This window comes from Ixodes scapularis, unplaced genomic scaffold (assembly GCF_016920785.2).
Source record: "Ixodes scapularis isolate PalLabHiFi unplaced genomic scaffold, ASM1692078v2 PGA_scaffold4__175_contigs__length_147842914, whole genome shotgun sequence".
NCBI lineage: Eukaryota > Metazoa > Arthropoda > Arachnida > Ixodida > Ixodidae > Ixodes > Ixodes scapularis.
In genome coordinates, this window is record NW_024609879.1 from 84,347,124 (window position 1) to 84,362,925 (window position 15,802).

At 43.4% G+C, this 15,802-nt stretch overlaps 1 protein-coding gene across 6 annotated transcripts in view; it reads right to left on the reverse strand.

Moving 5' to 3' along the window:
* Nucleotides 1-1,813: 1,813 nt before the first annotated feature.
* Nucleotides 1,814-15,802, reverse strand: part of LOC8039680 — a 42,896-nt gene continuing 28,907 nt past the window's right edge. For 3 of the 6 annotated variants that reach the window (XM_042293758.1, XM_042293760.1, XM_042293759.1), the window contains exons 9-13: nucleotides 15,390-15,534; nucleotides 13,333-13,603; nucleotides 9,672-9,900; nucleotides 7,445-7,552; nucleotides 3,364-5,299 (exon numbers count right to left, since the gene is read on the reverse strand). In XM_042293758.1, the coding sequence (XP_042149692.1) occupies nucleotides 5,244-5,299; nucleotides 7,445-7,552; nucleotides 9,672-9,900; nucleotides 13,333-13,603; nucleotides 15,390-15,534 (809 nt within the window). In that variant the 3' untranslated portion in view covers nucleotides 3,364-5,243. The other 3 variants (XM_042293762.1, XM_042293763.1, XM_042293761.1) reach the window with 3 other exon arrangements.

A 15,802-nucleotide genomic window follows, 5' to 3' on the forward strand; every position in this document is an offset into this window, starting at 1 on the left:
GATAGCCTTCGGTTCCATTGGCTGGCGCGCGTCGACGGGGCTCCCATTGGCCGCTGCGCCATGGCCTCCAAGATCCCGAAGTGTGTGCGTGCTAGTACGCAGCAGACGATAAAGGGAGCGGACGGGCAGACGACAAAGGGAAGCGGACGAGCGGCTTGCATTCTTTTGCATTCACAACTCATAAGAAATGCTTAGGTGTACCTAGAGCTTTTTCTGTGTTCGCTTGATACTACGGCATTTACATGGATTCGCGAAACAAGTCCTGTTACGGTCTGAGTCACTTGTGTGGCAACTAGTCAACGATGACAGTGGTCGATTATCGATAGACCCCGCTCTCGACAAAGAGACTTCTTAGAGTTTGGGTTCAAATGTTCTCGTGCCGGATATTGTGGAACGTATGGATACAATCAACAGGTGAGAAACAACTTACCATATTTATGGGCTTTCTTGGTCATGTAGGACGCAAAAAAAAGTTTAGTACCTTTGCCACACAGAAAAGTTAATATATTTTCATTAAATTACGCGGGATTTAATCAGCTCGCAGTCTTGAGTGATTATACGAGCATTGCAAGCTGGTTTGTCGACCCCATATATTCATTGGATTGAGATTACATTAATTTTGCCATGTGGCCGGGGTATAATGCAAGGATTCAGTGGCTGCATCATAAGCGACATTTGTCTAGCGTGTCCACGTTGACTATGTCTATTTCATTTTTAACTTTGATCTGTATTGCTGTGTCTAATCACTGCATGTCTCGCCATTTTATCGAAGTATTTCTGTATAAAATATGCATTCCTGCAGCAATAATTGCGTGAGTCATTGTTTTCGACTTAAAACAATCACATTTTTCTATAGACGTCTGGTATGTATACCTCGTACCATTTTGTACTGATCATTTGTTGATGTAATGTCTTGCCTGTATAATGAAGTGATTTATAGACCCGTTGCTATGTGCAGCTTTCCTTTTAGCTAATAAGGCACGCATATGTGACTAAAAGTGCATTGCGACAGTCGATCCACGCGCGTTGCATTCGCTTCGAAGCGCGCCCCCGATGGCCTTCCTTTGCGACGTCACAAGAAGAGCGCTATGGCCTTATTTCTAGGAGGTATTGGGTCGATGCCATCAACGCGGCCGCCTGGAAAGAAAAAAAAAAAAGCCAGCAGACGCTCTGAAAGTGTGCTTTCCCCTAATGCGGCCGCTCGCATTGGGGTAAAGCCAGCTTGCAGAGCAAAACGGCGCTCTTGGCAGTTCGATATATCGGTAGCGGCTACTATTTTTGTTCGATGTAACCATAGATTTTGCTATATATTATCACTGTAACATTACTGTGCACAAAAATTGTTTGATATAAGAGATAATTTGATGTAAACGGGTTCGGTATAGTCGGGTTTGACTGTATTACCGACTTCTTAAAACTACCTGCTCTGGTACAGACAGAGAAGAGCTGCTTTATGACAAAAATAATCCCTGGAGAAGGGGAACAAGAGGAACAAAGGACAAACACAAATCTCCAAACACAGCTAGGTGACTGGTGCGCGACCAGAAAAATCGGCCTGGTCCAGAAATCGAACCCGCTACCTCTCCATTACAGGTGGAAAGGTCCTGGTCCTTTGTCCCTCTTGTTCCCCTTCTCAAGGGATTATTTTCGTCCTTCTTGTCCAGCTCGCTTGCACCTTTGCATTTAATTGCATTATAATCAGCTGCTTTATATTTGCTTTATTTGGCTTTGTGGACCACTGCCACCATCTGTAGGCTATTCAGCTTGTCAGACTGTTCATGGGTAACATGCACCATATTTGGCACCATATCTGCCCATACCACACTAAGCGCCCATTCTCAAATTTGTAAGATCTGAGAAAATATGCACAGTACATTGATATGTAAAATTGATGACCGGACAAGCGCTCATCCTCCATTTTTTCGCGATTATCTCTTAATCTAGAGTGGGCGCTTGCCCGGTATTTGACGGCAAGTTTATTTCTGGAAACATCGATCAATAGACAGAATGCATCACAATCGTGCACCTCTGCAGTACATTGTCGCCGATATGTCAAATAGCCACTTTCACGGTATACCTTCAAGCTCCCATGTGGCATCTGGACCTCCATGTGTATTTGCAGCCTGTGCACTGGACATGCGCAACAGCTTCCTTTCCTGCCTATCGCATGGCACCTGATGAAAAGAATGAGTAAATTATGAGTGACAAACACTATCTCAATATGGTGGGCAAGTTTGTCTGCCAAACCTTGCGTTTACTAAAAAATGACGTGCCCCTCGTCTCATTTATAATTTTCCGAGAGCTCGTGGTGACACCTGAAAGCACGGAGCACACTTTCGGTACACTTGCAAGACATATAACCACTGTGACGTGTGAAACAAAAACTATGAACAAATATAATCAAACACTTTTCGGTAAGTGTATACAACACATACAAAATGTTAAATGACAATGGTAAACACGAAGCACCTGAAGTAGTACTGAGAGGATGCGAGGAAAGTAACTTATGTTTTCTGACGACAGGCGAGCTCAAACTCCAACGAAAGGTGACGCCAGTAGTCGGAACAACATGCTGTAAGAGTCACAAGTACATGGAGACAAATATAGTCCAATGCCAGAAACTGGCTTATTTTCTCACTGACAATTCCTTAAAGTAGCTTTGAACTTATGAAGAGGATAATACTAAGCTCTAAAACACTCACATTTAGGCACAACCACTAGCGTTACCTTCTGACAAAGTATGAGCTCACTCTAATGTGTAGTAGTTTATTTTTGGAGTAAGAAAACATGTCCTCTTTTTCTCTCAAACACCTTACACATTTTCAGTGTATAAGCATAAAAAAGGCTCCACTTTTCTTGTCTTCATGACATCCTTGTGACATTTCTGATGGTGTTAAGCATGGCCTGCATGGAGCAAATAATCTTTTTTGTAAAGCCACCAAATGTTGATAGGATGGAAGCTTAGGCGAGTTGGTGACGCATTATACAAACTTAGAGCACAAAAAGAAGGAAACACATATTGAGACACAAGCAAGCAAGGACAGTGCTGTCCTTGTTTATTTGCGTCTTACTCGGTGTGTTTGTGTTTCTTTGCACTGTAAGTTTTTATAAAGCCACCAAACTTTGTATAATGAAGGAGATCTCAGGGATCCAAATAATCAGATGGATTATCAGTTCCTTGTCTCTGGCATCTATCATGAACATATACCAGTTCATCTGACTTATGACTTTTGGCTAAATTTCATTAGGAGATATATGAGGCAAACATTTTTATAAAAGTATTTCAGATAACGCTGCAGACAGCATGAACAGCTCAAGACAAAATGAGCCATACCGACTACTACTACCTAAAAAATGTTGGATATGAGAGGTCACATGCAAAATTTGCTTAGAATTTTGTTGAGCACAGGCATCGAATTCACATGCCATGTGTGCTGGTTTCATTTGCAGTAAATTTTCAGAACGCTGCTTCTACACCAAGGAATCATTTTCTCTGGTAAACCAGAGAAAGGAAACAATACGTGCTGACATAGCTTTTACTTGATTGGCTGAGAAAGTGGTCATACTGGCTTGCACTACTTTAAGAAAATGCTGAACCAAAATTTGAATTTCAGAAAATAAGGCAGCGGAAGCGCTCAACGAGATGCTACGAACCGCAAAACGCCACTTGTATTGCGACATTCCCCAACATTGTTAGAAAAGAAATGCGTGACTGAGCAAAGAATGTCACGTAGCCTTCTCTCAGAGCAGTTGAGAGTGAGAGAAAACGGCCTGGCTTTTCTCCTCCTTGAGGGGACGAAGCGAAGAGAGCGAACGAGAATCGCGACGTGGCACGTCTTGTCGGCCTCGTCGGCTTCGTTCAGTCGCGTCCTCCTTTTCCAAAAATATGGCCATCTGTTCGAAATATCGCTGCATGAGTGACGTTATGGGGTCTGTAGCGTCTTGCCTTTCGCTCCGGCCTTCTTTTGTAAAATCAAAATTTTTGTTCCACATCCCTTTAAAGATAAACCACCACTGCCCAACATTTGCTTTCCGATTGTGAATAATTTAGCATGCTGTTTTGATTGTTAGTTTTAATAATGTATTACAAAACATTGTTCTTTAAGCTAGATTTTAACCCACACCTTGTTGGTGCTGAACAATTTACACATTGTTCATTTGAATCAGCGACGTAGAAGGAGTCAACAAACAACTGAAATTCTGTTCCTTAGCCGGAAATGACACTCTTTCCCCCAACGCACACACACACTACAAACCGCCACCATGTAGTACACTCTGTTGTCTACTCATAATGTGACTTTACTACCTATGTGATGACAACAACAAAAAGATGGCAACACTCTGTGCTTCCGCATTTGGTAGAGGTGGCTAGACTCATATTGCCGAGGAGTTGCAAGCAAAATTATCAGAGAGCCGTTCAATTGGAATGATTACAACACTGACACATATGGCAGGACTATTGTCGCTCTCCACATGTATCTGAATTATATTGTAGATACACGCTGCACCATAGCTTCATAAAAGCTATGACACAGCTTACCTTAATAAAAGCAGCATGGTTTTACAGTGCTCTAGTTTCACTAAACTAATTGGTGCCTGCGAACTGCTTTCATCAGAAAAGAAAAATAGACGAGACCAAGGTAAGCCACTATATATAATTCACAGGTCTTTCAACTGCATGTGTAGCTCAGCATTTCCTTTAGTACCTCGATCTTTGACAGAATATTTCGGGCTAAATTGAGCATAAATACCACGCTGTCTCCACTTGCCATATGGAAAGGCAGCAAATAAGCTATCGAAATTTAAGATCCAGGTCACGTATCTCTGATTTGCGAACCTTTCTGATCGTGGATTTTATTTTTTTTTTTCACAATGAAGACCCAAACCACGGCTTTAATTACAATAACTTTACGTCCTTTTGCTTGTTGCTCAAGGGCATTCTTGCATAAACAAGCTCAGTTTTTGGTCATAATGATATTGTTATCATAAGGGCCGCACTTTAGCACAAGAAAGAGCCACATGTGGCTCACGAGCCACAGCTTGGCCGTCGCTGAGCTAGAGCCACGGAATGTTCTCAATGGCGCCCACTTACTGCAAGTATTGAGCATAGCTTGAACTATGCTGAGGCGTTCTGACTGACGGGTATCGGTGGCGACATAACGGAAGTCGTCAGTATTGACGTAAAACAAATAGACCAGAAAAACAAAAATGTATGTAAAACTTATCGCTTGACCTAGAGGGGCCTACTTCTGGATTTGGGTGATTCCCAAGGCGAGAGAGACTAAAGGCGTGCAATGACCTAGAACAAAGAAAAATAACTTTAATGAGGACTTAGAGGTGAAGTTGCAGGTGAGCAGTGCAATCTTTTTTAATTGATGAAGAGAAAAAAAAAAGCTTGATGAAAAGAATGTGCCCAAACACCGTCGTGGCATAGCCAGTCATGGCAAAGGGCCGTCATGCTCACGATTATGGTTGAGGCCTGACTGGAGTGCCACGACGTCATTTTGAAACAAATTTTGGTAGTTTTGCTGCTCTGGAAACATTCAGTGGCTCTACCCTGGACCACTCCGACACACTATGGGTGCTGCCATCGCTTGGCCAGTTTCATGCATTTGGTGAATCGATGTACGAGGAGTTAAGAAAAAAATATGCATGGCTGTTGGCAGGGGGGGGGGGGGGGGGGGGGATCACCTTCAGCTGCTGGTTTATTGCTCTAAGCCCCTTTACATTGTTGGTTTGAACGCATACCGCACTTAAACTAACAAGTCTTCCAGTAGCGCAACAAGAACTAGCCCAGTGCCCATTCTCACGGCAGCTGCCTTCCTTTTGGGGAGGGGGTATTTTGTAATACACTATATAGCACAGCACATATTGGTGCTGCTAGGAACACATAGGCAGAGAAGCATTCTAATTCTTTTACTAATAGTGGTTATAAAATTAAAGGTAATCCAGTGATGTGTTTGGCTTAAGCCATTCTGGCACACGTTCTGGAGCAACCAAAACAGTGTTTCGGAGCAGCAAAAGTGGATTTTGGAGCAGATATTTTTAGGAAAATAAAAATATTTGTTTTAAGTGCTGTACAAACGAAGGGCACTTTGTGCTGTATTGTGTTCTGATGTGACGTGTTGTGATGGAACTCGCTGCTTCTGTTTTTACCGCTCAAACATCCCACAAGTGTACAGTGCTGTAGGCATTGCCAAGCAATTTCGAAAAACCGCTTGCCACCGTTTTACTGGTTCCCGACGTGCCAGCTTTTCGTCAAAAGTAAGCAAACGTAAAACAATGAATTGCAAGCGTCCCAGCTGGTGCCTCAGTCACGCAGTCATGTTCGCATGCTTGTGAGGCAAACTTCGGCAGGCTTGCTCTTGGGCATGCTTCGTCGCGCGAGCGCAGACAACGGCTGTCCGATCGGAACCGAAACCATGCCCCTCAATTCCGTCACTAACTTATCCCCAAAATTGTACAACTTTCGAGCATGCGACAAAAACAGTCTAGTGGCGCGTGCTTGCCAGGCCGGCAAACAAGGTACAAGCTAAACACAAAAAATAAAGAACCTGAGTGCATCGATGCAAGACATTGCGAACCAGCCTCAAAATGTTCTTGGAGCGCTCTGCTCCAAGAACACAAGCGCGCTATGCGGGTTCAGCGTGCAGACATTGCCTTCTTTGCTTTAGCTCACTACCCTTCACCAACTTTCTTTCACGGCAGATTTTTCACGTACCGAGGTCTCTCTCGAAAGAAGGCCCACCGAGAGGAATCTAGATAATCATTACTTTGACAGAGCAGTCTTTGAATTAAAGATGGATTTTTGTAGTAACGTATATTTTAAACAAGAACAGGAATGTTGATGAACATGTGGCGGTCCTTATGTAACAGTTTAGAAAGTACCATATTTGCGATGATGTGGGGACGGCAACATTTGACGTCGCGCAACTACGGTGACTGAAAGGCAGTGACCAAATATAGTTTTCCCACCGGCCGTTGCTTCAGCTAACAAAATAACTCTTGCCCTGCAAAAACATGGTTTCGTTTCACAGCACGACGGCATGGCTGGTACCCGGCACGCTATCGTCAAAGTGTCTGCACACATCCGCGTCTATGGCTGAAAATATAAAAAAAAAGACTAGAGACGAGACCCACAAGACGAGAGCGCGAAACGCGATACGCCGGAGAAACCATGGAAGACCGATGGACAATTGATGCATGGTACTTTGTGTCAGGCGGCCGCTTGTACATCATAACACACGCCTGCTCAGTTACAGTACTCAGTTTAGTTTCGGTTTTGAAAGGCGACCTAAACTGGTCCTTTGGTGCAGGCTTGGTGCAGACTACCCATATTTTGGCGAAATGTAGCAAGATGTAGCAGGGTTAGCCCCTTGGCGCAGTTTGGCGCAATTGGCGCAGCAATCACATCACTGGTAATCTATATAGCCAAACAATGTACCTTGCTTCTGCGCTTGCGCCCTGAGCTCGCTCAAGCGAGTGCCAAGGCTCTTAATCAGCTTCACTGGGTCTGCACCCATGCTTGGTGAGCTGTTCTTCATTGTGAACTCTGAAACAACCAGGATTATATATTATGTCCACCTCTGTTCACATTTTCTTATGCATGGCAAGAACATTCTATGCAGTGGTATACATTTGCACAGAAGCCTTTATGGAAGAAGAAACAAAAGAAAATGTAACTTTAATTCCAAGAGCACCTCCTGGTAAGGACCAGTGAAAGCATGCGAGCACTTGACCTGTTGGCACCACCTAGGCAGCATTCCTAGGAAATTTTACTAGTTTTATAATTAAGCAGAACCTCGTAGAATTTCATTAGTAAAATTAAAAGGCTCACCTATCTGAAATTCAGCAAAGCAAATGCCTGCAAGGCAGTAAGTAGGGCGAGTTGGTTGAACATCTTCAAAAGTGAAAACAGCGCAAACATTTGACAAAGAACGAGTAAAAGAAGCGCACAGACAAAGCCCTGTTTAATCAAGACACAAAAATACAACCCAATAGACAAGACTTCTACTACGACATCTCTTTCAAACATGCCTGCGATTACCCTTAATAAAAAAGGACTTCGTCATCCCCCAAGTGCACCAACGGTGCGCTTACACATAATAATAATAATAATAATAATAATAATAATAATAATAATAATAATAATAATAAATCTTTATTTTGTTTCATCACTGAAAACGGGGGAACTAGACAAAAAGCTGCAGCAGCAGCTTGACGGAGGTGCTGGCCCCCTTTACAGCAGGCGATTCCTAAGCAATTTCAGAAACAAACAAAATAGCTGCATTGAGAGAAAGGACACTATTTTAAATGTACAGACCACAGATCAAACAAAAACAAGAGAAAAAATGAAATTAATACATTCATTGTGGTATACAATGGTACGGTGACCCGTATGCCTTAGCCGTACCTAAGAAAACAACCCTAAAATAATGCTCGTACCTCTGCAAGCGTCATTGCATGAATATCAACACTTTTCAAAAATAATTCATTTAATAAAGTAGTTAATTGGTAATTTAGCGTGTGGTTACAATATAATGTATGTGATGGTGAAACAAACCATTTTTCTTTAGGGCTGAGTTGATATGAGGAAGTGAAAAGGACTAGGTTACATAATTCCTCAAAACTTTATTTTTAAACTGCATAGACTTCTTGTAGACCACAAGTGGTCGGAACCTGTAAATATTTAAAATTGGTTTTTATTTTAAACAATGAGAACAAGTGTTCAGTATGATCATAGTACGAAACATTGGCAATAGCACGCACAGCTTTCTTTTGTAAAATATGTAGTTTATTTATATTTGTTTTTGTTGTATTTTCCCAAACTAGATGACAATTAAGTTGGCAATATACCAAAGCATTGTTAAGTTGGAGCTTAGCACAACGAGGTAACAATGATTTAAACTTGGTTAGCAACCCCACTGTTTTTGACAGTTTAGACGAAAGATAATCAACATGCTTATTTTAAGACATACTATTTGTAAACCAAACGCCCAAAGTCTTAATAGTGTCGCCAAATTCAATTTCTTCATTGATCAAAATCAGTGGGTTTAGGATCATAACTGTAGCATTTCCCTTCCCCTTTTGATAAAATGAAAAAGGCCTCTTCAATCACTATGGTGCTTTTAGTTTTATTACGCGCCAGAATCGTCAAGTCATTGAGTAAAGGCACGCAGCCGCACCTACTGCAATGTACCGCCAAGTGGCCAGTCGGGGAGGAACAAAGAGAAAGGGAATGCTCCCTTGCCCTCATGTTCACGCACCTCCCTGTTTGTCCACTGTACACCCTACCACATGTGAAGGGGATCTGATACACACCCCGTAGTTCGCATGGGACAAAAAGAGTGCGGTGATTAACTTCACGATGGAAATCGCTGACACTCCCTCGGTTAACAACGGAGCACAGTCATGACAACTTCTAGGGTGCTGAAAACACCACTGGCACGTTATACTTGTGAGCCACTCGCTTTGGTGCACTTCTTTTCCTCGTCCTTCGTCAAATTTTTGCGCTGTTTTCACTTTCAAATGTCAACATAATTACACAATTTAATAAATAAAAAGTTATAATCTGGCTACTCCCAATGGCCTACATGCCAAAGTGTGCCAGTTCAATTACTCTAAAATGGCACCAGCTATGAATAGTATTAAAACCACTTAAGAATATCAACCTATAATGGCGTCGACTCCTCTCTGGTCGAGAGCCGGACGGGTGAAATCTTGATTTCTGAAGAGCCCATGTGTACCGTGTCCCCTCATGGAGCAGGTAAGGAGCGCCTCTTTCGTAAAAATGGTGGTCAACAGCGCCCGTGCCATACTGGTGGCAGTCTTGGATCGTTTCACTGCTGCGAGACTCAATTTGGGGAGAAAAATTTCAGATCCCGCCGCAAGTTCCACAACCTGTAATAATACGAAGTAGTGTCAAACCCTTCATTTTTACGGCCCCAATTTTTTCGCGAATCAGGCACAAGAGACATATTCACGGCCACTAAATTTTATGAATCTTAGAGGACGGAATGCGAGCCTTTACAGACCGGAATTTTTGTGTGCTCTTAAAGGGCAGCTCCGCCAAAGTTTCTGAAATTGCCGATTTCTATTAAGTTGCACCATCTATTATCCAATGAGCATGTGTATAAAATAACTCACCAAAAGATGCACTTTTTAGAGAGAAAATTATTTTTGAAACTGATACACTCATGTCCCCACCACTGCTCTACAGGCAACACTGAACTCAAGGTGGCCGCTATCTTGTATGGCTGGGGTTGCGACGTCGCGTACTGTACGCCAGGAGCTCCCAGCATAGCATTCTGCCAGTCTTTTTTGCGGTGGCGACACTGGACGTCATAAGCGAGCAGCAAGACTTCTAAAGTTTCATCCTCGAGACCGCGAACAAATCTAAATCGCCTCTATACTCTCCTAAACCAGTGTAATCTCACTCAATGCGATAGCACCTGGAGCACCACTTCTGCCTGCATTCTAGCTACCCTGAACACAATATGAGACGTCATGGCCCCAGCTATTTAAAACGGTGGCCGCCTCGAGTTGCAGAATGGTTTCAATTTTGATGTAAACTTCAATTTTAATTAAAAACTCAACAAATACTTTTTAGTGAAATTAACGTGTGTTTTGGCAGAGTTCATTCCTGCCGTTCAAACACATGTACTGTTGGAAATAACCAAACTAGGAGCTGCCCTTTAAAGAGAAGCTAAAGAGGTTTTAGAAAATAATGATTTAGAGGTAAACTCTAGCACATTTGTATCCTGTGAATTCAAATATGAACACCTTTTCCTCCGAAAACATCAATGAATGCGAAGAACTATGATAAACATTTGCTGGGTGCGGGACGTCACGTCAAGAGCTTTCAGCTGGAAAGCGAAGCTCGAGCGCCATCTCTCGATTGCTAGTAGCAAGTAGTGGCAAGCGCTTGCGAACGCAACGAATATAAAAAACATCACATTTTGTTTACTTACTGGATGCTTGCTTACATGGAAACTGTGAACATTATATACATGTGTTATTAAAACATTTCCATTAGTTTCTAAACCTTATGCAAGTTCAGAAATCTTGTTTGGAAGTAAAAGCGACTTCAGCGGCACCGACCGAGCAGACGACAAGGCAAGCCGCGAACAGTGCGGCGATCCGGCGCTCCACACATGCACAGCGTCATCCAGTGTAGCCCATTCTTTTCTCGCCAAACAGCACATCGTTTGTTAGAGATGCCTAGTTCCTGCCGCAACCTTTCATGAATGTCCAAACTTCGCTAAAACTTTTACGAGCAGTGGTAGCTGTACTAACCTTGCATCCATCACACCCAGCAGGGGAGCTAACATTCGCAGCAAATGGCGAACAACAAATACTTTGTTGACCAATCAGGTAAGCTTGCGGAGATTCCAAGGATCCCTTGTCGTGACGCTGCTCCCCCACAAAAATTTCACCCTCATGCTGTTATGCCGCGTGAGGGCAGGGCTTCAGCACTACTTTCAAAATGGTTTTAAACTACTCCGGGCATCCGATCTAAAAACAAATTTAGTATTCGTGATCCTTCAAACTACATAAGGACGACTCAAATGTTTTTTTGAAGATACAGAACCGTTTTAGGTTGGCCTTTAAACTTAGTGAATTTTCTCATTCGTAAGGGTCGCAAAAATGAGTGGCTTGCAAACATTAGAAGCTCTACAGTATCACTCATGTCTGCGACATTATGACATAGTACCTCCCTTTTGTTAGGCGCTTTACGTTAAGGCTCTCGAGTGCACTCCATCACTCAAAGTTCACGCTCCATCTAAATGAAATGACCACATCTCACTTCCAGCGCACACTGACAGAGCGCACTCCGCTCACTTTATTGTCGTAAATGGAGCTGAAGCCGCCCAGCTTCCGGTAAGACGACATGTTTCAGCTTTTACGCTGCTGCGTCAGGCATCCCACAGTCTTCTGACCACAACTAGCAGCAAATATTTTATTTAAGTTTTGATTAAATTTTTCAATTGCTGCACCAACAGCGTGCAGCACGAAAGTAAACTACAAATTTATTTAACTGATATAGCTATCATCAATCAGAACAACCTTTAGGTGGTGCTTCTGTGCAACCAAGGTTTCTGAGAAAAGAGGTTGATAAGTTATGTTCCAAAGCTGCATGCCCAGGCACAGGGGGTGGCCTGCAGTAGTAAAGTTCGCTAACTGCAACCATTGCTGTCGCAGAGTTCTTCATGGTGACAGCTATGTCGCCATGCCCTCAAGTTGGCCCACTCATACACAAACAATTCCTCTGGTGCGGACAAGGCAATAAAGACAAAATGTTTATAATTTGGCTAGTTGGTTTGTGACTGGAAATGAGCACCAAAGGGACGGGGACAATTGAAAAAGATGACGACTCTAATGAACTGAAAGTTTATTAGAAAACACAGAGACTTAAATACCTAAATGAAACCATGTCACTTCCAGCGTCCACTTTCTTTTTCTAAATATAAAAGTTCATTATCTAACAAAGCCACAGAAGGCTCGCTGATGCACTTATCAGCCTCTCTTGTCTTGATGATGAACGCTTCGTGAATTTCTCTGCTTGTTTTTTTCACAGTGTCATCCCAAAATGGTTGTGTTTGACAACAACGGGCTGCACGGGCATCGATCACAATGCACAGCCAAATGCCCTGACGCCGTCTGTTTGATAATTGCCGCGTGCTCTCTCGCACAATCATTTATGCAGCGGAGCTCTTACGTAGGGCAAACAGGCCGCTGCATAAAGGATCATGCAAGAGAGCACGCGAAAACTATCAAACAGATGCCGTCAGGGCATTTGGCTGTGCATTGTGATTGACGCCCGTGCACCCCATTGTTGTCAAACACAACCATCTTGGGACGATACAGCGAAAAAACAAGCAGAGAAATCCACAAAGCGTTCATCATCAAAACGAGAGGGACTGATAAGTGCATCAGCGAGCCTTCTGTGGCTTTGTTAGATAAAGAAATTCTATAATTAGAAGAGTGAGGACGCTGGAAGTGACATGGTTTTATTTAGGAATTCAGTATGTGTGTTTTCTAATAAACTTTCAGTTGTGAGTGCGCCCCGTGTTGTAGTCTTCAACCGTCCCCGTCCCTTTGGCGCTCATTTTAAGCAATAGAGAAGTCTCTGCACATGCAATGAGCAAGGGGCACACAATAACAGATGTCCTGGACCCTATACAGGTTCCCAAGTAGGGCCTCTGGGAGCCACAATCTTGCTGCTGGTGTGTGTAGGCCGTTGAAGCCTTGCTAACGCGTGCCCCTGGTGTAGATTAGGGACTAGTTTGTGAAACGTGAGCGCTAATATCTTGAAGGTTCCTATATACATACCATTTTGTCACGTTTCTTGTGTCGAAACTGGCACTTTGGAGGCTGCTTTTTTGGGGGGTAATGCTGTGGGGAGTGTTCTCCTCGGAGATGTTCTAGTGGGGAGGGTTCTCGTGAGCTACAGTCTTGTGGAGGCTCTTGTTTCACGTCTTCTAGCTCCTCTGGCTCCCGTGGCATGCCTTGTGGCTCCTGTTCCAGTGGCTCGTCATGTGGTCCGTCTGGTTGTGGCTCGTCTAGCAGGTCCAGACCCTCGTTGATGCTGACCGCTTGGCTGCTAAAGATGTTGGGCAAGACCAAGAAACTTACTTGCACGCAGTCTTGGGCAGAAACTATTTACTAGTAATGCGTTACTGGTAACTAGTTACTTTTTCCGGTAACTTTTGCCTGTAACACGTTACTCTTTAATACTGGTAACTTTTAACTGTAGCACTGTTACTTTTTATTGGGTAACTGTAACTGTTTAGGCCGTTACAGTTACTTTTTTTACCATATAAATTAGAACCCACTGCCGCGGACATGAAAAAATTTCCATCTTGAAGTATTTTTCTTCAAGCTCCTCGATGACAAAAAAAAATAATAAAGAGAAGCGTGGTCACACATTAAACAAACAAAACATTGCCTGGTTTAGCCCACGACCGAGAATGGACGAAGGACGAGTCAGCACGAAACTGAGAGATAAAGGAAGCGGCACCTGCGGTGGTAGGGGCGGCAAACAATGTCTGTTTCACCGACTTTGGCTCACTCTTCTTTCGTGGGGACCATCTGCGGGTGTCGGTGGTCGTGTGATATGTCTCCGAGTATTCCGTCTGGGCTGTGTCCGTGCTGTCGTTTTTACACCCAGCCGTACGCCGTTTCCTCCTCCCTATTAGTTTCCAAGGAAGCCGTCCCCATATTGTGCAGAAAGCCGGCGCTTGTTTAACTTATTTGCTCTCTTCAATGCTGCTTGATTGAACACGACTTCTACAGTTGGCGTTTCGGACATAGACGCCGGGGTGGTCACTGTACACTCGTAAAGCACCAGAAGTTAATTGTCTCCTTTCCCCCTTTATTCTTTCGAAGCTGTATTACCTGCTATGTTTAGGCCTGCTTCCACGTATATTCCATAAGGTAATTATGTGACTATCTCTGTCCTCATTCGTTCGGAGTGAAATATAAACCAAAACGTTCACTGATGCGTGCCGATGACAATTTTGAAAAAACGGTTGATTCTAGGTTATAACAATTATTGCAAATAAATTATGCACATCTAAATGCTGAAATGGCAAATGATGCAAAAAAAAAAAAAAAGAAACACCCTTTGGGTTTAAATTTTTCTAATATTTCAGTTTACCTTTCTTTCACTATAGTGTAACAACTAAAATATTATTGTTTTGGCTTGGGATTTCTTGTGTCCAATTTTCGTTGTGTAACGAGAAAGTAACGACGTTACTGTTTTTGCAGTAACTGTAACTGTAACACGTTACTTCTTGAAACCAGTAACTGTAACTGTAACAGTTACTTTTTACCCATAGGTAACTGTAACTGTAACACTTACTTTTTACTGGTAACGTGCCCATGACTGCTTGCACGTGAGCGGTTTTCACACAAAAGCGTACTGTGAAAGCTCCGACAGGTTACATTAGGGTGCAAGGAACACAGATAATAAGCGATTCTACTCCATCCCACAGAGTGCCGAGACAATATTTGGTGCAGACCAGGCACATAAGCCTCTTCATGGTCCACATGTGTGACTGCGTGTGCAAGAGGAATGCCAGGTGGGCGAAATGGAGCCGGGCCTCGCACTGGCACTCCTGGTACTTTTGCGTGTAAATAAATAATGTTCAAGCACATACCAAACACTACCTGGAAGTGCTTTCCTGCGCAACGGGGCATAGCCCAAAAGTATTCCTTATGCTGTGGGCCTCCAGAATGAGACGTCACAGACTGATGAACAAGCAGAAAAAAAGGAACTGCTTGTCGATTTCGCCTTTCCATCCCAGAAAGGAGAAAAGTCGTTCTCCTCTCCGAGTGCATGAGCTCTCACATCTGCTTCCAAGGCAGGGACCACACCAAGAAATTACCTTTCTGTACCAGTGCCTGGCTCATCCAGCATCACGGCGTCATTTCCATCAAAACTGATGTCCTCTGCCTGGGCAATGCAGAGGGTCTGGAAAGGTGTGGCTGCCTTCAGTATCCTTTCAGCACGCTCCAGGTAATCGTCTGCATCTGTCACAAAAGAAAAACAAGTGTTTTGAACAAGCATAGTGAAAGTCAATACACATCATGTTTACTTAAAGCGCGGAGCACCTTCTGCCGGGGAGAAGACTTTTTCCGAATGTCCTTCGCTCCATTCCTCCTCACGCTCTTCCCCCTCTCTCGAGGGGCAGGTCTGGAAGGTAACCTCCGCCGAGAGAAGGGCTCTCCTTCTCTTTTGGGTGGAAAGAAGAAATCAAAACAAACCCTCCTCCCTGCTTGTTGGTTGGCTTTTAAAACT